This window comes from Equus przewalskii, chromosome 19 (genome assembly GCF_037783145.1).
Source record: "Equus przewalskii isolate Varuska chromosome 19, EquPr2, whole genome shotgun sequence".
NCBI classification, from domain to species: Eukaryota; Metazoa; Chordata; class Mammalia; order Perissodactyla; family Equidae; genus Equus; species Equus przewalskii.
The window spans coordinates 37,051,962-37,077,343 of record NC_091849.1 but is presented as its reverse complement, the minus strand read 5'-3'; the positions used below and the strand labels follow the sequence as shown (position 1 = coordinate 37,077,343).

Here is a 25,382-nt window from a genome sequence, read left to right as displayed (position 1 = left end):
ATGCTGAAGAAGAACTAAGTCACAGGACTGACGCTACTCGACTTCAAGACTGACTATAAAGCTACAGCAAACAAGACAGCGTGGTGTTGGCGAAAGAAGTGACAAATAGGTCAATGGAACAGAAGAGAGAACACACTGTATAAAACTGAGTATATAAAAAAGAAATTACACAAAAAATATGAACACATAAAAATGACTTAAATCAAATCTGCATTGAGTTGAGTGCCGAGAGTGGCCCTGTTGGCAGCTGGGGTGAGCCAACAAGGGGGCCTGGCTGTCCTCCTGTGAGAACTGAGGACATTCACAGGTGAGGCAACACAGAGGGTATCTGGATCATGTGCAGCCAGTGAGAAGGAAAAAGACGTCCAGGGTCTCGTTTGAACTCTGCACAAAGTACAGGGACTGGGGAGGGTATTAACAAGAGGCCTGAGACTTGAGAATTCATGGGAACAGGAGATCAGAAGCCATTGTGGGCAAAGGGCTGGAATGCAGATAAAAGAGCCTGAGCACAAGCGAGCACAAAGCTGGGTAAGAACGTTCGAGATGACCAAGCCCAGGCAGGGACAGGTGACCATGAGGAACACAGAAGAGCCCCATAGGCCTGCCTCATGAGTAGGATGTGGTTAGAAGTCTCCTGAGGTATGAAAACTGGAAATTAAAGAATGACACCAAGCATAGAAAAGTTCTTATCAACCAACATACACACTTTTAATTGCAAAAAGTAAAAACTTTCATTACATAAAACTTTAATTTACATACATTCTTTACATGGTGGAAGTTTTTACAAGTTTGCAGCACATGAAGTGACCGTCAGCACTCGACACGGAACACATTTTAACAGCTTAGCCCATTCGGAGCATGCGTGGTTGGGACAGGTGTTGCCACAGGCCCGTCACACCTGGTTCCCTGAAGACGACCTGCAGCTGTCCCGGGAGCAGGGAAGAGGCCCAGCACTGAGTTCCTGGCTTACCTCTGCCTCTCCATCTTCTCCCCCAACCCAGGCATTAATGACCTTTCCACAGGAGGGAGGGAGGGGCAAGAGACCACAGCTGGCATTTTTCTGAGGGTGAAACTATGGAAAGAAGCTTGGAGAGCAAGTTGCCCATGATGAGACTGGAAATTCTCCGGGCATGCCACGTGTCTGTCCGCTCCTGTCACCAATTCTCATAGATAAGTGACAGTTTGTTCCTGAAAGGGCTGAAAGTGCTCTGAGGGCCTGAAGTCCGAAGGCTGGGACGCTGCTGATCTGTGAGTGAAGGTGGCTTCACAAGATGACTTCCCCTACCCCACAGAGCTGTCGTGAGGAGTCACGAGGTAAACTGAGGCTGGCACAAAGCAGATGTCCCGACTCCCTAGTTTCTGTTTGAAGCTCAAAACTACACTGGCTTCCCTCCTCTGCTCGGGTGTTTGCAGCTGTGGCTCACTCTTGGATGGACGCCAGCTGACTGACAGACACACTAAGCGCAGGAGGAATGGTCTCTGGGCCAGCCCTACCACGTCTGGACAGTTCCAGGTCTCCACCTGGAGTTACATAACGTTTCTTCTCTCCACTATTCTGAAAAGCTGTAGACATGTCATGGTCTCTAGGGAGAAAAAATGACTGATGTATTTAGCTCTAATGCTTAAATTATGCAGGGCTGGGAAACCAGACACTAAGGGACCTGGACAACAGACAAACTGGCTGGAGAGTTTCTCACCAAGGCCAGCACTTAAAGTCATACTTTGTCCAGGGGGGTGGACTCAGATGTGGCACATGAGAGGGAGAACACCTGTCCATCTCCTCTGAGATGCTTCTGTGGAAGAAGCTGCTGGATATCGGGAGGCTGGGGGTGAGGAGGCCAGGGGTATGCACGCTGATGGTGATGCAGCACATTCCCAGAGCCTCCCGCTTTTCATCGGCTACAGGGCTACCTCCCTGTGAGAAGTTAGCTTTATCTTGCTACAAGCACCTGCACCTTCTAGCCTCCTGGCCCTGACGTGCATCGGCTCTGTATACAATGTGCGCAGGTCCAAATACACAGAGAGTATCAACCTAAAGTACTACTTTAAGCACATCTCTGGAACTCCCTTCCTTCAACCGATTTCAATTGAGGGTGCTGGGTCACCACTGAAAGTCAATGAGTATAGGCCTTGTGAACACAGGAGAGTTTCTCTTCCATCGCTAGGAGAGCTCAAAAGCCTAAAAAACCCTGTAAAAGGTAGCCAAGATCGCCTCTCTCCAAGCAACGAGACATGCGCTTTCGCTGTCTTTCCCTCAACTTGGCCTCGCCTGCTGGGCAAGGAGAAGATAAGCAGCGAACATCTGCTTTGAGGTTCTGAATGTTCACCATGGAAGCCACTGGTTCATAACCAAACTCTCATTCTAGACTACACGAAAATGACTGAGGCCATCGCTTCCAGCTAAGAAACTTGAGATTTTATTTTAAAATAACTGTTCCTACTCAGAGGTCTAGGCTGAATTTTGGAAGAAGGGAACAGAAAACTGAGAACTGAAAAACAAGTGATGTAAACTCCAAGGGGACCCACAACTGGAATTGGGCAAAGTACCTCTTTTGGTCACACAGCTGGAAACATGTGGTGACAGGAAAATGGCTGGACACAGCTGTATTCCAGCCACACTCACTCTTAAACAGTTTTCAAATGCAGAGGGAAAAAGTGAAAGGATTTTTATAAAAATCATCTGGTTAGATCCCTCCTTCACTTCTGTCCAAGACAGTTTTGAAAACAAACCTGAAGCATTCTGTCCCTCGGTTCTCCTACGCCATGGAGGTGACTCGAGTCACTTAAACCCACATCTTCACTCTTAGGCAGCAGCCTGTGCAGCAGCAGGAAAGTATATGCTGCGGAACCCACTATCAACCTAGCAACAGTTAACTGTTGCGAGCCCAAGTGTCCTTACTTTAAAATAAGGATCCAATACCTCCTTTACAGGACTGAGTAAGGATTAAAGGAGATCATGTATATTGAGGCACTCTAAGTTGGGATGGACTGGACAAATGTCATTCTTCCTTTCTCTCAGAAAATGAGCCCAAATCTGCCCATTTCATAAATTGTTTTGTATTTCATCAAATGGGTAGATTTTGTTTTCATAAGCCACTGTTATTTTATTCCCTCCCCTCCCTAAAAAGATTGAGAGTGGGAGAGGATAGGCTCTGCCTCTTTTTACAAGCCAGAACAGGGGTGGTGTCTGTTCAACACTTGACTCCTGGAGACCTCAGGACATCTGGACATAAACGCTTCAAACTGGTGCAAAGCATCCTTTCTCCCCTGAGAGACGATTTCTGGAGAAAGGCGTCTCTGCTCTGGGAACCTGCAAGAAAGTGAACCTAACCCATGTGCGGAAGTCACTGCCATGTCACCTCTTAGCAAATTTACGAGCAAATTCCCTTCTTAGAGCCCTGTGGTTTTGTTCTTATCGCGGTGGTGGAGGTTGGGAGTTGGTTAGGTGGTCCCTGCATGCGCCCCAGCCCTGCTCCCTCATCTTGATGACTCTCTTTTCCTCACTGGGTCATACGGAGGGACTTCTGCTGCTTCCACGGAGGAGCCGAGAGGTAAGGGAGCAGCACCCGCACACAAAGCCTTGGGTGCCTAGAAGGGGACTGGCTGGCAGCCCCAAGCCATTCCTGTGGGGCTGGGCAGTGGTAGACTCTGCTCATCAGAATTACCTTGAGAAGAAGGCAAATTACTTCTAAGTAACCAACAACTAAGAGCACAAAGCCCTGTGGAGAATTTCCCCCTCGGCATAGATCTGCACTCAGTTGTGAACTGGAGAGACTGTAAATAAAATAAGCAGCATGGCACAGCAGGCTCTGCTTGTCTGCTGCCGTACCATTCTTTGTTGAACTGCAGACAGCTCGGGGGCGTAAAGGACGTCCTAGGGGATGCCTCAGAACACCACTGCGTGCAAGGGGTTCTTAGTCGGCGAGTTTTTGAGGTGAAATGGGTATTTATGAACATTTAAGGTGTGAAGGGCAGGAGCGAAATGGGTAAAGAACACAAAGTAATTCACAAAAACAAAACAGAAATCTCAATCAGCAAAACAGTCACTTTGCTTCTAAGGAACTCTCTCTCTTCTTCACCCAAAGGGCCTCACTGGAGAAAACTTCGAGAAGCCTCTCAAGAACTTGTTTACACAGAATCCTTCCGCGTGTGCAGCGCCCATAAGGACACTGCAAGGGCTCTAAAAGCTTGCACAAAGCTGGCCTTGAAATGATCCCTCTGATTTAAAAGCTCTTAAATCCTAACTGCTTAGCAAGCCTGACTTTTATATGTACAAAAAGTTTTGTTTTTTCTGTATTCATCCACACAAGGCGCTGATTCTTTCAAGGAGAAATTCCCTCAGGTACAGTTCATCTCAGCTTCACTCGAGCCGGCGGAGGAGGCTGTTTCTGCCCAGAGCTCTGTGAACCCGCCCCGGCTTTTACGAGCCCACAAACAGGCAGTTCAAGCGCCCGAGGACCCCACTGCTGCTCACGCGATGTGGAGAGAAGGGGCCTGGGACAAGGTGCAGGGGCGCCTCAGGGATGAAGAGGACCCCCGAGGAGTCGCACCCCTCCCTCACCACCGTCTGCCTCTGGGCCGTAACTCTGACACACACACTTCCTGTATCCATTTGATTTCCACAGTTCAGAACCACAGCGGCATTTGTTTTTTCTTCATCTTGGCGATGGCATGACCAGGGGCCAGATATTTAACAGTGTCGATAAAAGAGTAATAAAGAAAAAAAAGGGAACAAGAAAAGAGTGTCCATATTTACACCTTTTGATTAATACATACTAGAAGCACTTGGGGAAAACAATGAACATACTGAATCATCCAATCAAAACAACATAGTTTTATATTATTACAAACAATAAAAATACCTCACCTTGTTTCCCGGTACAAAGAGAGAACTCATTCTAAGACAGAGGATCACATAGCCGCACACCCAGCTGGCAAACACTTCAGGGCTGGAATTCCTTCCACAACCACATTACATCAGCTTGACACATCTGTAAAACATCTTTCCTGCACAAAGTCGGAGCCTAAAGATCAAACCCAGGGAGGCACCCTCTGCCCAGCCAGCACTCTAACTCATCCCCTCTGAGGACACTTGGGAAAAGCAACACAGTTGACAGGAGCAGTGCTGCCTCAGCAGGAAAGGGCTCTGGCCCAGCCAAGGGAGCGGGCAGGAGCCCGACTTCTGAGAAACCATCCAGACAGGCCAGGGAGAAGGGAAAGGGAGTCAGGGAGGCATAAGAATCTGATCAAATGGAGCAGAGTGACCTCTGGAATCACGATTTCAGTTCTAATCAGACTCCAGTCTGGCATCGCTGAGACTCCAAAAGCCTGGACTCTGGGAAAGAAGTGCACTTCTTGAGTGCAATTTGAGGTTATTTGATCTCTTTTTACGGGTTCTAGATTCTGTCCTGCTTGGGAAACTGCAAAGACTTCTTTAATCAGCCATTACTTTCCAAAAATTATAGCATAGTGTGGCCAGGAAGACAGGACAAGCAGGCTGACCTCGTAAAGGATGGCTCTGAAGTCAGGACCTGATGACTGCCCTCTCCGTGGCAAAGGGGCCAGCAGAGGGGATCATGTCATGCAAGTGAGGGCAGGCACCAACCTTGCTCCCTGCCTGAAGGGCAGCCTCAAGGCTGAGGCGCCAAAAGGCCTGGAAGAGCTTGGTGTCTTATAGATGGGTATTGGCCAAGCCCTGGCCACGCAGTTGGGCTCGAAGAGTCGGGAGGGCTGGGCTCTGGCCACTGCCTCTGGCTCACACACATGCACAGGGCAGGTGACTAAGTAACCAACCCCTGGAAAGTGGTTTCATCGTTTTTGTTTTTATTTCCCCCCTTTCAAGTAGTCTTCAGCTCTCAAAGCTGTTCCTCTATATAGTTCTGTTTCCTATAGTTCTGACAGAGTGGTTCCATCGCAGATGACCAAAGGCTGGGCCCCTCTGGCCACAATGTAGACCTTCCAGTGGGTGGCACCGGCATAGCCTTGAAGGGAAACAGCAACAGGAAAGCACATGAATGTCAGGTACTGGGCATACTTTTGGGCACGAGCAAGGGAGGTCGGGCGGAGCTGTACTCAGGGCACACCCACAGAGTCAGAGGCAAATCTTGCTCTGAGGGTCTTTTAGCTCTCCTGGCATAAATACTCGCAGTTATTATCACTCCTCTCTGTAACCTGACATCCAACGGGAGCCACTCTGAACCGGGGCACTTCATGTCCACCCCTCATCTGGGTAACTGAATCACAATTCAGCAGGTTTACCAAGGCAGGCTGCTCTGGATAAGGCTGGCGTTGGGCATCAATTCTCAGAGCTATCTCATCTTTATCAGCAAGAAGACAGAATGAGTTCTGAGGGGAGCAGGACTGCCTATCTAATTCTCCTGAGGTTATCTATAACATGGTCTCATCACAGAACATCCAGATTAACTGAAACCAGCATTTCCTAACTGTATTCTGCAAACGGTATCATCCCATAAGACATTTCAAGGAAAATGGGTTCCATGGTCAAGTAAGTTAGAGAAACATGAGGTTGCTCCAAGGCTTTTTGGAGCCTTTGTACACGAATGTGCACTATGTGTCGACAAGACAAGCATTTCCCAAAGTCAAGTGACCCAAGGAGCCCTATCTGCCAAGGGCCCTTTCCAAGGGGCTCCTGTTCCCACCCCTGGGGTCATGAAGCATTGTTTAGGGAACATTGGCCTATATGATATGAGTGAGCAGGAAGGTAAACTTAAAAACTCTAACACTTCAATAATCTCCTGACGGAAAATGTTCTAGAGTATGATGTACCCTACCCATCTTTAAACCAAGAGCACTGAATTGAATTTAACCTCTACCTGGCAACTCAGGAAAGGTCACTGTGAGCAGGTGTGTGGGCTCACCAGCGTCAGCCTCTGATGCCTGACCCCGACATCATTTGTGAAAACACCTCCCATGACTGGATTTCTGGTGATCTGTAACCCTGTCCTCTTTCCCTCAACCTTCATAGGACAATGCTTATTTTGTCAAAAACCATAGAACTTACTTGTCACAGGGCCATTCTTAAGGGTCCCTGAGGTGCTGGAGCTGCTGTTTGTCCTACGACCACTGCATTATTCTCCTCCACTGTCAGGGTCTGCTTTCCTGTCCTCACTTTAACTGTTGTGGCTGCAGCCGTTGCTCCTATTCTGCCTCTGCTCCAGGCGCTCACCGTCCTCCCCACCCCGGTTCTTCCCCCTGACCTGCCCTCCTCCTCTTCCATCCAGTCTCCCAGCCCTTCCCCACATTCCTGTCATGTGGCTGGCCTTCCACGGACACTAACAACCACAGGGCTCCTTTCCTTCTGGTCAGCAAACTGGACAGTCACAGCATGGCACGTATCATGCTCTGGATTTTAGGTGATTCTGGACTATCCCCACCAGCTTCTGATGCTCAAAGCTTCCTTGATCACTGACGGTCACTCATTTTTTCCTTTTTCTCTTATTCTCTAATTGGCATTCTGGATGCTTGTAGGAGCTGTAAACCTGGAATCTAGATAACTAAGGTGTTTCTGCAGTTGTTTGAATTGTCAGGCATTTGTCGAACATAAACAGAAACTTTTTCAAGCACAACTGCACAGTGCCGATCCAAAATGCCACAGAGACTTGCGCAGTAGTCAGCCTTGATGGAAGGCTCACACTACTACAGGAACACAGGTTCAGAACAATATCTACTCAAGAACCTCTTTTTCTCAGTAATCCCCAAACGCCAGGCCAGCTGTGCTCCATTATCAGTTAATATTTCCTTTGAGCGTGACTTTTATTTTTCCATTTTTAAAATGAAATAAAAGTTATGTAACTTGGATTAAAGCTTGGCGTAGTTTACAGTCTGCACGATACATCCAGATGAGGTGAGAGGTTTCTAGGGACTAAGGTCTTCCAAATGGGTAAAATTAAAAGAAATCAATTGGACAACCAATCTAGGCTCGGCCAGAGACTCCAGGCCTCCCCTAGGTTTCGTGAGGCAGGAAAAACAAGGAGGACGATGGTGACACTTGCTGATTTATTTGCTTCTGTCATGAAAACTCTACTATGAAACTGATTGCTAGTGACAGCAATTGATTCAAATTTGTTTCTCTGGAATGGACTTTTAGAATATACGGCACAAAACAAGTCACAGCTGGGAAATCACTGAGCCAAGGGTGAGTCAGGACCGTGCGGCTGTGACTTTGCTGTGGGACCCACACGGAAGGTTATATTTCCTTATGTGGCTGGTGCTCTTACATACTGCTTGCACTGTTTTAATAGCAAAATGGGCACAGAAAGGGTTTCCTCGAATCAGGAATTGTACCTCCCCTGACTTGACTCTGTTAAAGGAGATGCTTAAGACTGGATGCTCTGCCTAACTGATGGTGGGGCCTTGGGATGGTCACCTCTCCTCTCTGGGTCTCAATCTCCTCATCTGGAAGATAAGGGATTGCGCTAAATATTTTCCAGAATCCTTCTAACTTGAAATTTCTAAGACCAATGGACAGATGTATTCTAAATTTATATACAACAAGACATTTCTCTCTGCCACATTTTCTCAATTAGTGTTCCATCTAAGCATGAACATTGATTCTGCTAATAAAATAATGCTATTTTTGACTCTCCTTAATTGAAACTTTGTGAAGGCAATATTTAATTCTTAGAATATTTTTTGAGTTAAAAACTAAAAAGATCCTGTGGCTGACCTTGCCCCCCAGTGGCCCCACTTACCAACATCCCCTGGCTCTAGTGGCATCGCCACAGACTGGCAGTGTCTTCGGCATTGGAAGGGAGGGATGAGCTGCAGCATGGCCTCGCCACTGCCGATGGTAAACAGGTCATGCATCCTATGCATCTGGAGGAGAAAGCGAGTGAGAAGAAAAGGAAGGAAAAGAAAACAAAGTAAGACTCAGGGGGGAGAGGAGTACACAAAAGTCTATACACATATGGCTCTGAGTTTCCCAGCAGCCTAAGCAAAGAGGAAAATGGGACCAATAACACCATTCACAATTATGTCCAAAAGAAAAAAACAAACTAGTCTCTCCCAAGCATGACATCTCCCAGTACTGAGATCAGGGTAAAATCTCTTCTATGGGTCCCCCTAAAGAGACACTGTGTGATTTAGTGGGCAACAGCCTCAACAACAGCCCTATCACACATATGGCATGAGCGTCATAATTCACAACTATTTCTAGCTACAGCTTCAAAGTAGGCCGAAGGCAAAATATCTAGCTGCAACTTAACAAAAGCCTAGCAGAGGCCAACACATGGTGGTCTAAGTGTGCAATCTTCTGAGGGTCTGATTAGATCCAGACATTTTAGAGAAATAGATGGCTTGCATATGCTTTGGGAAATGTTCTATGGAATATGATTTCTTACTATCAGGATTTTGATAAGAATTGAACAGCAGCAAGTTCAAGTTTACACTTTATGGCAGGACCCAGGTAAGCAGATATGTCATGCTACTGACTAAACTAATGACAGTAAGAGTGGCCTCTGATTTTGAAAACTAGAGACAACCAGGATATGCACCGCACGGGTAACTAGTGCACTTCAGAGGGCACACTACTGCCACCACCAGGCATTAAGTGCAACATCCTTTGTGCCAGGCAGAGCTGTAAACCCTGGGGTTGGGGTGGGATAAAGGGAGAAGCTGGTCTTGCTCAGGTTTCTCTTCCCACCTACATGGTAAGAGAAGGCCCTAGGGCCTCCCCTCCTCTCTTCTCCCAGCCCCTGCCCTTGAGAGAAATGCTTTATATGCCCATATAAAGCAGGGGTCAGAAGTCTGATACCCTGGGCCACGTCCTGGTTTTCTCTTCACTACTCAGGGCCTCCAGAGCCTTGGGTTTTGGCCCCATTGTCTCCTGTCCCAAACCGTGGTCTCTCTGTTGTTCCCATAGGCCTTGGCCATGACTCTGTTTCCACAGCAACACCAGAGCCATTTCAACTGCTGCTGTAGTAACAGGAGGAGGACTGGTGTCTTAAGCTGGCATGCAATGGACTGGTACTAACATTGGCACTGACACCTGCAGTCTTGAAAAGAAACCCAGAATACCAAAAACAACGTCTCTCTCTTTCATATAGGTCTGAAAGGGGGCAGGACCATGTTCCTCTACACCCAGGATGGGAAGAAACAGACAACAGGATGGAGCGGGCCAGCTACAGCTGGCAATACTGTGGAGGGGGTGAAGTGGGCCTGGAGCCCCTCACCTCTTCCCCCAGGGCCTCTTAACAATCAGATCCCCACTTCTTATCTTCTATCCCAGGGCTGCCTCTTGGATTCTGGGCCCAGAGATTTGTGACTGTACCAGGGTCTAGGGCCTAGGGATGTGGACAACAGGGTGGAGTAACAAGGCTGTGAAGAAAGGAGAGCTTGGGCCAGGGTGGGGAACAGATGCTCCAAGAAACCAGACTCTCAGGATTTTTGCCTATTTGCACCACTCCCCTTTCCAAAACATCCTCGAGAACCACAAGATGACTTTGATCGGTGTCTGAGTAACTTTGTGTTTACCCTTTGGCTGTGCTCCTTGGTGTCCCTGCTAAACAGGCTGGTGAAATTAACTTCAGATTCAAGTGCAAAAACCAAAATAAAGATAATGGCCTTCACCCAGAATTATATCACAATTATGAAGATGAAATCACATGAGGGCCCCGAGTTTTAGCCAGCGACAGCAGGATAAACGTGTTTAAAATCTGAGGCAAGAGCCCAGCACCTCCACCCTACTGCTGGCAGACAGAAGTTCTTACTCCTAGACAAAATTATTGTTTTTATAGGCTTTGAAATTCCTTTAACACAATTCAGCAAATTTGGAGCCAAACAATAGTATCAGGAGGTTGAAGACAAAGCCCAGAGTTGGTAGGGATCACTGTTTGGGAAATTTAATTTTTTTACAAAGGAAAATTCATCCTTTTAATTCCTCCAAACCAATCCAGGCTTAAAAACCTTCCTCAGGAATGAGGCTCAACAAAAGAGCAATTCAGAGAAAAGTAAACAGACATAAACAGAAGTAAACGCAGGCTCTGGGGACGTGGCTATGGACCGAGGTCAGAAGTCGGTGGTAGAAGGGTTTCCGTCCAAACTGAGCTGCCTGCCTTTGGCACGTGCATATCAACCTTTTTGTCCCAAATCCTCTCCAGGCTGCCAAGCTTTTTGCATTTCCAGTTCTTTACCTGAAGTCTCTCATTTGTTTATTTCTGGGGAAAGCCAATCTGGGAGGAGGGTGTGGAGAGAGCCCTATTAACCTGCTGTGCCTGTGGGCAAATCATTTAACCTCTCTGGGGCTCAGGTTCCTTATCTACAAAATGAGTGAACCAGACTACTCCTTTACATACTATTCGTTTAAACTGCATTCTTTCTACTTTGAGGGAGGAAAGTCAGGTGAACTGCAGGCTCACCTCCCTTCAAATTTCAGGATTCTACTTCCTTTAATGGAGAAAAGTAGCTTGCCCCCAGGTGTTATCAGCAGGAAACAGATCTGCAAGGTAACTAGACTTTCTGGAAGCATGCCTTCATAGAAGGGCAGGCCACTGCAGGTCTCCCGGCTGGCTACAGGAGGGGAGATTTTAGATTACATGGGTGTTCCCTCAATTCACCCTCTAAGTTGACATGCAGGGAAGGCCTTGATACGACATCAGCCCAGGACCCAAATGAGGTCTCAAAATTCGAGACCCAAGTCCTCTCAAAATTCCCTACCTTACTCCCCACGATAGGTTCTGGTTGAAGAAGAAAGCACTTTTTCAAGGAGGCATCTTTTGGAAATGGCAGGGAGGTGAAAACAGGAAAAAGCTCACGTAAAATGTGGGATCTGTTCAGAGGTCTTCTCCTGTAAAAATACGAAAGAGAAAAAAGTAATTAAACTGGGCAAGCCAGCCTACCTCCACCACTACCAGAGAGCTGAGCAGGGGGGGAAAACTGTGGGCGGGGGTGGAGAGGGAGAAATATCAGGACAATGCCTTAAGTCTGCGGTCCATAAAGAACACATGACAAATCAGTTAATGTATCATGTACGCACACACACACACTCTCTACAGCCATGATTTGTACATGTGGGTGGGATGTTTATAAAATCCAGCTAAAACAACACAGAAGAAGGAAAGAAACAATCCATTCATTCTATCTTGGAAAAGAGGCTGAAATAATAGCAGGCCAGGCAGGAGATGGGAAGAAGGGAGGAGGAGGGGGGGCAAAAACCGTGAACTTTCCTCTGAGGTGGAGCAGCATGCGGTACGAAGCCTGACCAGCTTGTTAAACTGAGTATTCAACCATGCAAGTGAACGGCAAATTTAAAGAAAGGTGGAAGCATCAAGAAATTATCCATCAAAACCAACTTTCTCTTTTGGAATGGTTCTAGATGGAAACTGGCTTTCCTTTTCTTTCTAGAGAGCAACCTTCACCTCAAGAAATGGACCAAGTCTTCTATAATATAAAGGAAGGACAGGGAGACAGACCTGGGTTTCAGTCCTGCCTGGGTGACCTGAAGCAAGGTACTTAATCTCTCTGATTCCCACTTTTCTGATCTGAAAAATGACAATGATAATTCCTACCTCCCAGAGCTATTACAAGCATCAGCAACGAACAACAGACACTAAGCACCAAGGGATCAAGAGAAATGAAGTATCCTTTCTATTCTTCATGCTCTCTTTAGCCCTCAGTGCTAACGACTCATTCTGCATAAACACAAATACAAACCCACACTTAGAAATAGATTATGATTTTCTTAGGTAATGTTGGTGTCCGCTCCTGGTGGCGTTCCTTTTGACACACCTCTCCCACTCACCCCCTTTCTCTCCTCACTGGTTTTCAACAGTGAGCTCCTGAGAATCATCTGACTGGACGCGTGTACCGAAAAGTGCTCGCATGGTGCCAGGCTCACGATAGGGTCTCAGCAGTGCTCCTACTGTTTTGACATTTGGTCGGCCCACTTTCTACACACAGGCTAAACACCCCTTTTCACACTCACCACGGGTAAGGAAATGGGAACCATCGCTCAGGAAAGCAGCGCCACCACTTGGCGAAAAAGCCTTCGGTGAAGCCTTCTGTCGCCTCAGGATACTGGCACAGAAAATGCTGAAGCTCCTCAGACAACAGGGGTTGTTCCGTCTTCATGAGGCAGAAAACAAAAGCAAAGCAAAACACAGTTACTTAGCAGAAACGTCAGAGCTCGATGTTTTCCAGCCATTACACAAGTAATCCCTCAGTGAGGAATCAGGCTCCTTGCTTACCTTAATCACCAGAGGATGGAGTCTCTCAAACTTCTTCGGGGTATCTTCCAGGAGCATGACCTTGAGGGGTAATTTCTGGGCACAGCCAGTGCAGTTGGCAGGGATGGGGTCCGACTCGTTCTGCTCACAGTCGTTTGTTCCCCAGAGGTCAAAGTCTGCGAGAGGAAGGGATACGGAGAGAACAGGTGCAGGAGGAACACGGCAGGTAAAGCCAGGAGCCCCAGCATGAAAGTGAAAGGAAAGACAGTATAAGACCTTTTAAAAGCAAACAACGACAAGCACTGGCGCCCTCCGAAAAGGTACACATGAAATAAGCAAGCTCTGAGGAGGGAGCAGAGGCCCTAGGGGACAGGGGTAGGAGGAGAGGTCCTTTTCTCTCTCTGTACTTTATGGAAAATATTTTTTAACATGTAGATGTATCTCCTAAGTCAAATCAACAAATCAAATTGAACATTGGAGAAGATGTTCAGCGACGTGGGCGTGGAGATGTAGTTCTTCCACTGTTTTCTAACCTGGGACCCCACGTCTCAAATGGCAGAATGGCTACAGCACAGTGGGGAGGGGCAGGCAAAAAGGGAGGTCCCACCATCAGTGACGGGCCACTGTGGGTCTTCTCCAACACCTGGGTGTGTGCCTAGACCCTAGTTCACAAGTACAGGAGGAGGCCAGGCTAACTCTGGGGAGGAAGTGAGGAAAGGGTGCAGAGAGAAGGGTTGGAGAGGAGAGACGGGACTTTTCAGGGGCCCATCTTTGGAATAAAGGGAATTGCACCTGCTCATTAGACAGCACTCTGTCCCAGCTCACAAAGACGCAGGGGCTACTAACCACAGTTTCCACCCCCAAGGACTGCAGGTTGGTCAGAAATGGAACGTCCCACCCAGCTGGATGCTAATCCTCTCTGTGTCCTTCCAATTTTAGTATAACCTTTACATACTATCAACCTTTAGTACAACCTTTCCCTGGGTGGTCCTTCTCTGAGGGGTGAGCTCTGTTTCTACACAGCTTTTCTCAGTTTCTCTAACACTATCCTGTTTAAGACATTATTGCATTATTTCTTGTTTGCTCTCTGCTCCATTCTGGGTTCATCTGTGTTCTCTGAGATATGTATTTGTGATAAACTCTAATTTGAATCCAAAATGCTTCCCCAGATGGCTTCTGATTAAAACCCAATGGAAACCAAATCGGGAGAGTTAGTCTAGAACAAAAGACAACAGACAACCGAATGTGGCTGCACTGAAGTCAGTTCTTTAACCAGTAAACACACTTGGAAACTGACTCTTAACCACAACACACTCTCTGTGGTCGGCAGGAAGCACCTTCTCCTTGTTTTTTAAGGCAGCAGTAGTGCAGCATAGGAAAGCCTCATCAGGGGACAGCTGTGTTTGTTCTCAGCACGGCTCCTGGGCACCCTCCAAACACCCTCTATCTTGTGCACATAGAACCCGTGTTTCCTTGAGGCAGCTGCCACCTGCCCTTCTCACCTGTCTGGGCCCGCGGACAGACTTTCCCCCAGAGGACTCCGGCTGCACCCCTACCCTGAGAGTGGGGCTCTCCTTCCACAATGCTCACCATGAGCCTCCAGGGGCAGCTAAAACCCTTCAGGGGCACCTGTTTCAGTGGCACACTGAGGCTGCGAAGTTACATTTTTTTCTTCTTCTGGAATATTTCCAAATGTTTCTTATTAAAGGTCAAATATGATGAATTCTTGCCAAAATACAAACACTCTGGGTGAGGGACATACAATGAGGCATAACGAATCATAACAACACGTTACAGTTACATAGCATTTCAGTTTCCAAAGTACTTGTGAGGAAGGGGAAAGGAAGGCAGAAGGAGACTAACGTGCTCGGTGCCAGGCTGTGTGCTAGTCATCTCTGCAAGCTGTATCGTTCCCTTGTCACCAGGTAATTATTGAGGAGGCACTGCTATTCTCATTTCACAGATGAGCAAACAGAGTGAGAAGCAGCAGGAAGGACCAGGGCACCAGAGTGCGGTGGGAAGAGACAAGTGGTGGGGGGGGGTGGCATAGAATAGTGGCTGCCGAGGAAGACGGCGACGAGGGCTTGAAGCACTTGTGATTGTACTGGGAGCAAAACAAGGAACGGTCAAAGGCCTCTGAGCAGGGGTTTCCTGGTGCTTGAGGACGGTTACTCTGGGTGGTGACCAGGGTGTCCAAGAAGAGAGAGGCCGGGAAGAGGAAGAGCCGGGAGTACTTTGTTTTTTTTTTGGGGGGCAGGGAGGTGTCCTGCGATGAGAGATGAAACATAATGAGAGTCTAAACTGAGGTGGTGGGCTTGGGAAGAAAGCAGTGATTTCAGAGGCAGTGGTGACACAATCCACAGAGCTCAGCAACACTTCAAGAACGTTGGTGCAGGCTGAGACCGCCCAAGAGCCCCTCCTCTAAGGGAGCACCAACACAGGAGACATCGGAGACCTGAGTTTATTATGATATCTCTGTGCAGTGAGGTGTCATATTCCAATTGAACCAGTTAGTTAGGACAATCTTCCCAGGAGATAAGAGTAAAGTGTCAGGAGAAAGAGGCACCTTATTTATACAAAGGTGCTTCATGGGCTAGCAGCAAGCGTTCTGAACCTGAGAGAAAGGAGAAATTATTTTAACTGTAACGTATTTAAGTTTTATTCTGAGCTTTATAAAGAATTCAGATATTCTTGGGATTTCCAGATAGAGACGCCTTGAAAAACAGGTGGAGGAAAAATATCCAGTGAAGGGAAATCAAGAAAGAAAAAGAAAGCAAGAATAGAGTACTAAAAAGAGAATTTAATACAGTGGCAGAATACAAGATAAAGATATCTAGACATATAAACATCAATAGTGTTCTTACTTTACTAGCCATAATCATTTAAAAACTGAAATGTAAAATGACCTTATTCATAACTAGCAATAAATTTAACAAGAAAGGTAAAACTTTAAAATTTTACTGAAGGATATAAAATAAGACCTGAATAAATAAACATATCATACCATGATCCTGGATGGGAAGACCAAATATCATAAAGGTGTCAAGTCTACCCAAAAAAACATACATAAATTTAATACAACATGGATAGAATCCCATCAGAGCTGCTTACTGATGATGGCGGGAGGGGTGTGGGGCTGTGACAACTGCATACTAAAGTTCAACTAGAACAGTAAACGTGTGAGAACAGCAACAGGCAATAACCCACCCACTGCCCAAATTAACTCTGGAAATATTTAAGAGCCAGAAGGCATCCTGGGTAATACAAAGGAATTATGAAGTACGGTCACTGCTTAAAATCTATGGAGGACACTCCCCTCAGGCACGGATACAATTAGAGGACATATTAAGAGGCTTATGTGATGGACACTTGGCAGATGGTAGACCTGAGGACCCTCACCTCTGACTGCTTATGGGTCACGGGAGGGCGTGGGCCTCTCTCCACGCTGGGCACGAGGAGGGCAGGACCGGAGAGAAAGGGCATTATTTTGCTTTCTCTGTGTAGATAATACATTTTTTTAAAGCTTTATTTAATTCACATACCATAAAATTCATCCATTTAAGTATACAATTCAGTGTTTTTTAGTATATTCACAGACTTGTGTAACCATTACCATTATCTAATTTTAAAACGTTTCATCACCCTAAAAGAAACTCCATACCATTAGCAGTCACTTCCCATTTCAACCCCGTTCCCACTAGCCCTATGCAATCACTCATCTTTCAGTCTCTACGGATTTGCCTATTCTGATGTTTCATATAAATGGAATCATACAACACATGGTCTTTTGTGTCTGGCTTCTTTAACAGCATAGTTTTCAAGGTTCATCCATATTATACCACTATCAGTTCCTCATTCCCCTCTCTTGCCAAGTAATATTCCACTATGTGGATATACCACATTTTGTTTACTCATTCATAAGTTGTTGGACATTTGGGTTGTTTCCACTTTGGGGCTATTATGAATAATGCTCCCACAACCATCTGCATGTAAACTTTTGTGTGGGCATACGTTCTCAGTTTTCTTGTATACATACCTAGGAGTGAAATCACTAGGTCATTTGGTAACTCTGTTTACAATTTTTCAGGAAGTGCCAAACTGTTTCCCAAAGCAGCTGCACTATTTTACATTGCCATCAGCAATGGATGAAGGTGGCAATTTCCCCACATCCTTGCCAGTGCTTCTTATTGTCTATCTTTTTTATTACAGCCATCCTCGTGGATATGAAGTGGCTTCTCACTGTGCTTCTGATTTGCATTTCCTTCATGGCTAATGATGTTGAGCATCTTTTCATGTGCATATTGGTTATCTGTATTTTTTTTTGGAAAAATGTCTATTCAAATCTTTTGCCCTTTTTTTGTTTTGAGGAAGATTAGCCCTGAGCTAACTGCTGCCAATCCTCCTGCTTTCACTGAGGAAGACTGGCCCTGAGCTAACATCCGTGCCCATCTTCCTGTATTTTACATGTGGGATGCCCACCACAGCATGGCTTGCCAAGCAGTGCCATGTCTGCACTAGGGATCCGAACTGGCAAACCCCGGGCCGCCAAAGCGGAACGTGCGCACTTAACCGTTGCGCCACCGGGCCGGCCCCGCTTTTGCCCATTTTTAATTGGGTTATTTGTCTTTCTATTCTTGAATTGTATGAGTTGTAGAAAATAAATTCTTCAAAAAGAAAAAATAACGAGGGACTGACTTACCAGGTGTAAAAACATAGTAGCATTTTATAAAGCTACTATAATTAAGATAGTACAGTCAATCCTCTTGTTCACAGATTCCTATCTATGAATTCGCCTACTCCCTGAAATTTACTTGTAACCCCCAAATCAGTATTTGCAGTGCTTTGGCAGTCATCCACAGACTGCAGAGCAGCAAACCCCAGCTAACGGGGAACAAGGCGAGTCTGCCTTTCTGTTTCACCTCTCAGACTGTAAACCAGTGTCCTTTTTGCTAATTAGTGCTACATTTTTTGTTGGTAATTTTGCTGTTTAAACTGGCCCCCAAGGAAGGCTGTACGTTTGTGGGGACAGGGGGTATATGGGAACTTTGTACTTTCTGCTCAATTTTGCTGTGAACCTAGAACTGTGCTAAAAATAGTTTATTAACTTAAAAAAAAGGCCCCCAAGCATAGTGTTAAAGTCCTATCTAGTGTTCCTAAGTGCAAGAAGGCTGTGACGTGCCTTACAGAGAAAACACGTGTGTTAGATCAACTTTGTTCAGGCATGGGTGACAGTGCTGTTGACCGTGAGCTCAACGTTAATGAATCAACAATATATATTAAATAAGGTGTCTTTAAACAGAAACACACATAAAACAAGGTCATGCATTGATCAGTTGATGAAAATGTGGCAGAAGCTCCTGGGAACCTAACTCGGTATTCCCCCAGGAGCAATGGGTCAGCATTCGCTAATTCAGTGTTTGCAGGGACTTCGTGGAACTTAGCTACAACACATAACGAGATTCGATGGCATGTACTTATAAAGGAACCGACAGAAAGCTCAATAAAACAGAATAAAGAATGTGGCAACAAATCCAGTATATACATATGAGAATATTTAATTTGTGATAAAGGTCAGTGTTAACTCAGGGAAGAAAGGACGGACTTGGTAAATGATATTAAGACAAGTGGCCATCTATTTGGGAAGAAAATGAAGTCTGATCCCTTTCACTATATGCTGAAATTAATTCTAGATAAATTAAACATATAAATGGATAAAACAAAATTTAAAAAATAACTAGAGGACAATATGAGATGATTTTTATAATTGTGGGAGCAAGAAAGTCTTCCTAAGCAAGATGCCACAAAGAAAAAATGGACAGATTAATCCAATATTTGCATATAAGATGCAAAGAATCAATCTAATATATAATAATGAACTCCTCTTAGATAAAAAATTTCAAATGGGCAAAGAATATGAAAAAGTAATTCACAGAAAAATAAACATAAATGGCCTCCAAAACATATGAAAAGACATCCAACTCTGCTAATAATCAAAGAAATGCAACTTAAAATGAGATATCACTCTTTAGTTTTTTAACTGGCAAAACAACAACAATATCCAGTTTTGATGATCAATATGTGCTGTTAATGAAAGTATACATTGGAGTTAAGTTTATGAAGACAATTTGGTAGTACTTACTAAAATTTAATATGCCTATGGCCTTTGACCCAGCTATTCTGCTTCCGAGAATCTATCTTACAGAAAGAATAGTATATGTATGTATATATGAATATCCCAGGTGCATTTTTTGTAATAGCAAAAAAACCAGAAACTGTCAAATTATGGGATAATATAAAATCTTGAAAAATGTACTGGGTTATTTATATATACCCAGTGAGTTATATACATATACACACACACTCAACTCAGGTATATGTACATACTCAATATATATATATATGTTCAACCTAATATATTGGGTTGAACAGCGTCCTTGCCAAATTCAAGTCCTTCTGGAACCTCAGAATGTAACCATATTAGGAACTAGGTAATTAAGATGAGGTCATACTGAAGTAGAATAGGCCCTAAATCCAATCTAAACGGTGTCCCTATAAGAAGAGGAGAGGACACACCAGGACACACATAGGGAAGACAGCCATGTAAAGATGGAGGCAGGGATTGGAGCTATGCTACCACAGCTAAGGAATGCCAAGGATTGCTGGCAACCACCAGAAGCTGGAAGAGGCAAAGAAGGATTGTTCCCTGGAGCCTTCAAGAGAGAATACAGCCCTACAGACACCTTGATTTTGGATTTCTAGTCTCCAGAACTGTGAGAGAATGAATTTCTGTTGTTTTAAGCCACTCAGCCTGTGGTACTTTGTTACAGCAGCCTCAGAAACTAATACAATATGACTAGTCAAAAATATGTACACAAGCCCTTTCTTCTGTGTGTGAACTGAAAAGCATTTTATGTTTACATATAAAAGTATATATCTATCTGTATAGTCATGGAAAAATTCAGAATGATGTGTAGCAAATTATTACCAGTGATTGTTTTGGGTGGCGGAGATAGAGAGACAGAGGTAAGAAATTTTACTTTATTAAAAGTATATACTTTTTGGGGGGCCAGCCCCAGTGGCCTAGTGGCAGAGTTCAGCATAATCCATATCAGTGGCCTGGGTTTGGTTCCTGGGCGTGGACCCACACCACCTGTCAGTGGCCATGCTATGGTTGTGGCCCATATACAAAATAGAGGAAGACTGGCAACAGTGTTAGCTCAGGGCAAGTCTTCCTCAGAGAAAATAATAAAAGCATATTTTTAAAAATCAAAATCTTACACTTCTTTATTGTCTTTGTATGTAAGTGCTTTATGTATTTACCAAATAAAAATGTCTTTGGAGAACATGAAAACTTAAGCTGAGAATATCAACTTTGAAATGTGGAGTTCAGTCATCTCAGAGAGCAAGTCCCTAGAGAGGGGCCTGACAGGAGCAGAGGTACTGTGGACAGACTGGCAGCCAGCAAAGGAAGGGGGGACGTGACAAGGAAGGAGAATCACTGGAATGGGGTAGCTCAGGCCATCCATCTGAATTAGGCGAGCCCACATCCAAGAGGAAGAACGACTTTTGACTTCCCTGCAGCCTTGAGATCACCACAGTGGATAAAGAATGTGCTTGTATTTGGTGGGAAGGCACGAGAAACAGCCAGGCAGTGAAGTGTCTGGGTGTAGGGGTGGTGTACAGTTGGGGCTCTTCCTCTCCTTCCCACAGAATCCCCAACAACAGAAGGACAAGTGTCCAGACTCCAACCTGGCCTCCATCTATCTGAAAAGGTTTTACCTGATGTGCTCTCTGTACAACTGGCTGGAGCCATCACAGCACAGAGTGAGCAAATCCCACTCTGGAAAATAGCCAATGGCACACAGTAGACCCTCCCATGCCAGCCAGTCCAGAGCTTTTCTTCAGCTACCTCACTCGCTGCATCTCACTTCTTTCCAGGCCTCCTCTGTTTCTGTCCACTCTTTCTACAGCACCAGACAGAAAAGGCCAGTGGAAGTTGGATAGCAACTTCCCAACTTTCTTTTAATTTCCAAGGCTTCTTTACTCCAGATATCGTCCTCATGCTAGCTATTTTACATATACCAAAAAAAGTGTGACAGAAGTAAAATTCCACATATAAGAGTTCAGTAAAACTCATGACCTGTATTCCAAATTCTCACCATGATACGGATTCATTTCGCTGTTTGAGATGTCAAACACAGTCTCTCAGATAAAGCATGGCCTTGAAGTTAAGAAAGGCAGAAACTATAACCTCCCAGCCTTCTCTGCAAGTTGGGCACTCTGCAGAAGAGCAGAGGCCAAGGCCTGTCAGGAGGCTTCCTGTGTCTGAGAGTTGTTTACCAAAAGAATGCACTTAGGCTCACTCCCTGTGGACAACCGTAACACGCCCTGAATTCTGAGGGGAGAGAGTCCTTTTATGCAGATTATTAACCTGGCAAAAGGCAAAAAAAAAAAAAAAAAAAACATTTCTTTCCAGGACAAGACTCCCCTGGGTAAAAATGATAGGGCCGAAGAAAGGCACAAAGCCAAGCATCACTCCACAAGAGCAGGGGACTGTTTTGTTCACTGTTCTGTTGAGGACAGTGCCTGGCATACAGTAGGGTCTCAGCACACATTCACTGAATGAAATGAATGAAACTTTGACGTTTCAGAAACTTTAACAACAGGATTAAGTCCATGGGGAGAAAAATCAAACCAGCAGTCTGAATTTGGAGAAACCTCAAAATAAAGATTAAATAAATACAACCTCACAGTTTCTTATATTAGATTTCTTCTATTAGAAATACACCCACAAAAAGCCTGCAAAGCCCACGACAGTCTCTGCGACTTGCATTGGGGCATGCTCAGTACTTAATCAGGTCACTCTCCAGTAGCTCATTTTGTTTAGCACCTCTTCTAGTATCCTGGGCCTGAGGCAGGGGTGAAGTCTTGATGGTGAAGGCGCCCTTGGCCAGGTCCCTCGCAGGGGTGGCAGCATGCCCAGAGCCATTTTCATACTCCACAGGGAGGGAAGGAACCCAAGAAATTATTTCACCAATAGCCTGGTCTTTAGTAAGCAACGCATTCGAACCATTCTAAACCACAGAGTCCAGCTATTTTTGAGTTCTCCTTGTATAAAAATTTGTCTCTAAGTGTGAGACCTTAGGTAAGTTAGTCAATCCCCTTGCACATCGGTTTCCTCATCTTTCAAATGGAGATAAAAACAGTAACGACCTTATGTGATTGCCGTGAAGGCTGAGAAAACACATGGCACAGTGGCTGGTATACAGTAAGTGCTTGAGAGAGCTACCATTATCACCTTTTATTTGCAAATAAAAGAGTAAGGCATTCCCTGAGATCTGAGCCTTTCATCATTGGGCACTGGCACAGACTCTAGGTTTGACTAGGTCCTCAGTTCTAAGTCAAGGAACCATCTGCTGTTCCCAAACTCCTTGATGTTGCTAGATCCACTTCAACCTTCCCTTGACAGTTGATGGGCACAAGAAGTCGCAGCTATGCAGTGCAGATACAGAGATGCACCTTCTCACAGTCTGTGAGAACTACCCAGGCCTCCTCAGTGTAAATGGGCGTGATAATTAAAAATTATAAATGCCCAAAGCAAACAAAGTAATTGAGCCTAACATGTTGGAACCTGGCTTGGCTGAGGGCAGAGACAGCAGGCAGTGAGTGTGGCGTGATGGAAAGAACACAGACTAGAGTTAAGAAACCACGGTTCAAGTGCAAGTTTCCCACTTCTAGCTGGGTAAGCAAATTACTTCACCTCTTCCGACCTCAATTTCCTCTTTCTAAAATGGGGGTATGTACTAGATCAACTCTAAAGTTCCCTTTTAGCTCTAAGACTCAATGATTCCGTGGAAGGATGAAAGCCAAGAGGGTGATTGGCAGGGTCAAAGTGAATATAAAGATACTAGGCAGGGGCAGGGGGAAGAACTAAGAATGTGAATGTGAAGGGAAAACTGTGGTTTAATAAGAGAAAAGATTAAGTCAAACAATAGGTCAAACATTATCTATAAGGGTGCAGAGTGGGAGGATGAGCTGGGCTGAATGCCTAGGAAAAGACTAGTTCAGGAAAATTCTAAAGGACCAATAGCTTGGAGGGCCGTTATCTTTGGATGTGCAGTACCAGGGGAAAGAACCTTGTTTCCCTAAGGTCTAGGGAGCTGAGAGAGAAAGCACCTGGTGACCTGAGAGAGAGAATGTAGAACTCCAAAATCAAGCTTAGAGCTGGCCTCTTCAGGTATACTGCATGCCTACAAACTATTCACAGCAGAGGTGAAGAGCTCAGACTCTGAAGATGGGCTGCCTGGGGTCAGATCATGGCTCTGTGACTGACTAGCCATGTGACCTTGGGCAAATGACCTAATCTCACTGTACCTCAGTGTCTTCATCTGTAAAATAGGCATAAGACCAGAACCTACCTCATAGGGATATTGTAAAGATTAAATGAACCAATATATGGAAAGCCCTTTGAACAGGGCCTGGCATCTGCTAAGTTTTATCTTCTTTTTCTCTTCTGTTGCAGAGTGGGATGTTTACATGACTCACTACAGAGTCACTTCATTCTCCTCATCAAGAGGATTTAGGGGCCGGATTTCCTACCCAAGGCTGAAACCTGGAAAAAGAACCCCACTTCTGTTGCCTTCTGTTCCCTGGGTGGAGTCAAGAGGAAAAACTACCAGTGGTCAGGAGGAAACTTACCAGCAAGGGCGATGGTGCCTCTGGTGCATCACCACTGCTCCTGTTCCCTCCATCACTCCCAAGGCACCACCACAAGGAGTGTCAGAGGAGCCCAGGGAACGTTAGACAGGCCAGCCCTTAAGGAAACAATAGGCTCCAGGGCTTTCCTTTCAGGAGCTGAATGTGCCACATCGCTCTCCCTCTACATTTACTTTAAAGGTATTGTTAAGTAACCCTAACCGAAAGGCAGTTATTTTTGGTACCACGACATTAGGAATGATAACGTTTTTTTTTTTTTTACTTTTCTGGGCCTCTTGTAAGCCCAGCAGTTCCCACTTCTTGTACCTACTCCCCCCAATATGTTTCTATTTACCCCCCATATCATTATGCATTCTCAAATTTCCTTCCAAATGCTATGCAAAACATTGTTACTTTTACATTTACAGTTTCCCAGCATTATCACACGTAGGAAAATATAGTGCATCCATATCCACTTTTATAAGTTAGAGCAGCACTTTAATAGAATAAACAACATTAAAAAGTTAAAACCACACCCTTCCAATGCTCTCTCTTTACAACTGAGCTCCAAGGACTCATTTTATTTCTATCTGCAAGGCAAAATATTCACTTGGAGTGGACCAAACAGCCTGGCTTGTTGACAAGATGCTAACATTTCTTGAATTTTTAAACTCTGATTTAGAGAATGAGCAATCATTGTCCATTGACTATCATTTCTTAACTCAATAGTTTATGGAGATTTACTTTATAGGATGGGGAGAAACAAAGTAACTGCCATCAACCTGGTCCTAAAAACTGCTGACTTCATCTCATGTGCCAAAGAGCAGAAGATGCCGTTAGGGAGGCAGTGAGGGGAGGACCGGAAAGGAGACCAATGCATCTGAGGAAGCAGCACTGGCTGGCCTGACTGACACTTTCCCCCACATGCTCTGGACCTTCCTGATAGGAGGTGGAAACCATTTTTTTGAGCTTTGCTGATGACAATTCAAAAACAAGCTTCCCAATGAATACAAGGAAGTTATATGTGGAACTAAAAACTCCAAATGTATGAACTAATTTTTAAAAAAACTCACAAAGCTAAGTTTTTGTTTTACAATGTTCCCTTCCTTTGATTTTGATATAATTTTGGAAACCTTTCCATGATTTCCTCAAGTGTACAAAAATAGTTTTCAAAGGAGACCCAATCCAAGTGGTGATTTTTATAACTGATTAGGTCTTGACTTAAAGAATGACATTGTGATTATAAAGCTTAGCTTCAACAAGTAAATTTTTTCTGAAAACAACACTGAAGAGAAAACAAACTTCCTAGACAACTATGCTGGATCCTAATGGTTTCAGAACACGGTTATACAAAACGTTCTACAATCCATTTGTGACATTAATTTACATATTTCTTCATAAAAAAGTAAATTTCAAGTCTTATGACATGTTACACTATTCTCAAAAGGAAACTTCTCAAATGGTCTGTCAGACTAGGAATTCCTAAACTGCCACTGATGCACTGTT

The 25,382-nt window shown here is 44.9% G+C and overlaps 1 protein-coding gene across 4 annotated transcripts in view; it reads right to left on the bottom strand.

Annotated features, from left to right (window-relative positions):
- Nucleotides 1-683: 683 nt before the first annotated feature.
- Nucleotides 684-25,382, bottom strand: part of C19H6orf89 (chromosome 19 C6orf89 homolog) — a 35,905-nt gene continuing 11,206 nt past the window's right edge. For all 4 annotated transcript variants that reach the window (XM_008528765.2, XM_008528763.2, XM_008528764.2 and 1 more), the window contains 5 exons: nucleotides 13,203-13,357; nucleotides 12,941-13,080; nucleotides 11,674-11,803; nucleotides 8,712-8,835; nucleotides 684-5,981 (listed from right to left, as the gene is read on the bottom strand). In XM_008528765.2, the coding sequence (XP_008526987.2) occupies nucleotides 5,887-5,981; nucleotides 8,712-8,835; nucleotides 11,674-11,803; nucleotides 12,941-13,080; nucleotides 13,203-13,357 (644 nt within the window). In that variant the 3' untranslated portion in view covers nucleotides 684-5,886. The remainder of the gene's footprint in view (nucleotides 5,982-8,711; nucleotides 8,836-11,673; nucleotides 11,804-12,940; nucleotides 13,081-13,202; nucleotides 13,358-25,382) is intronic.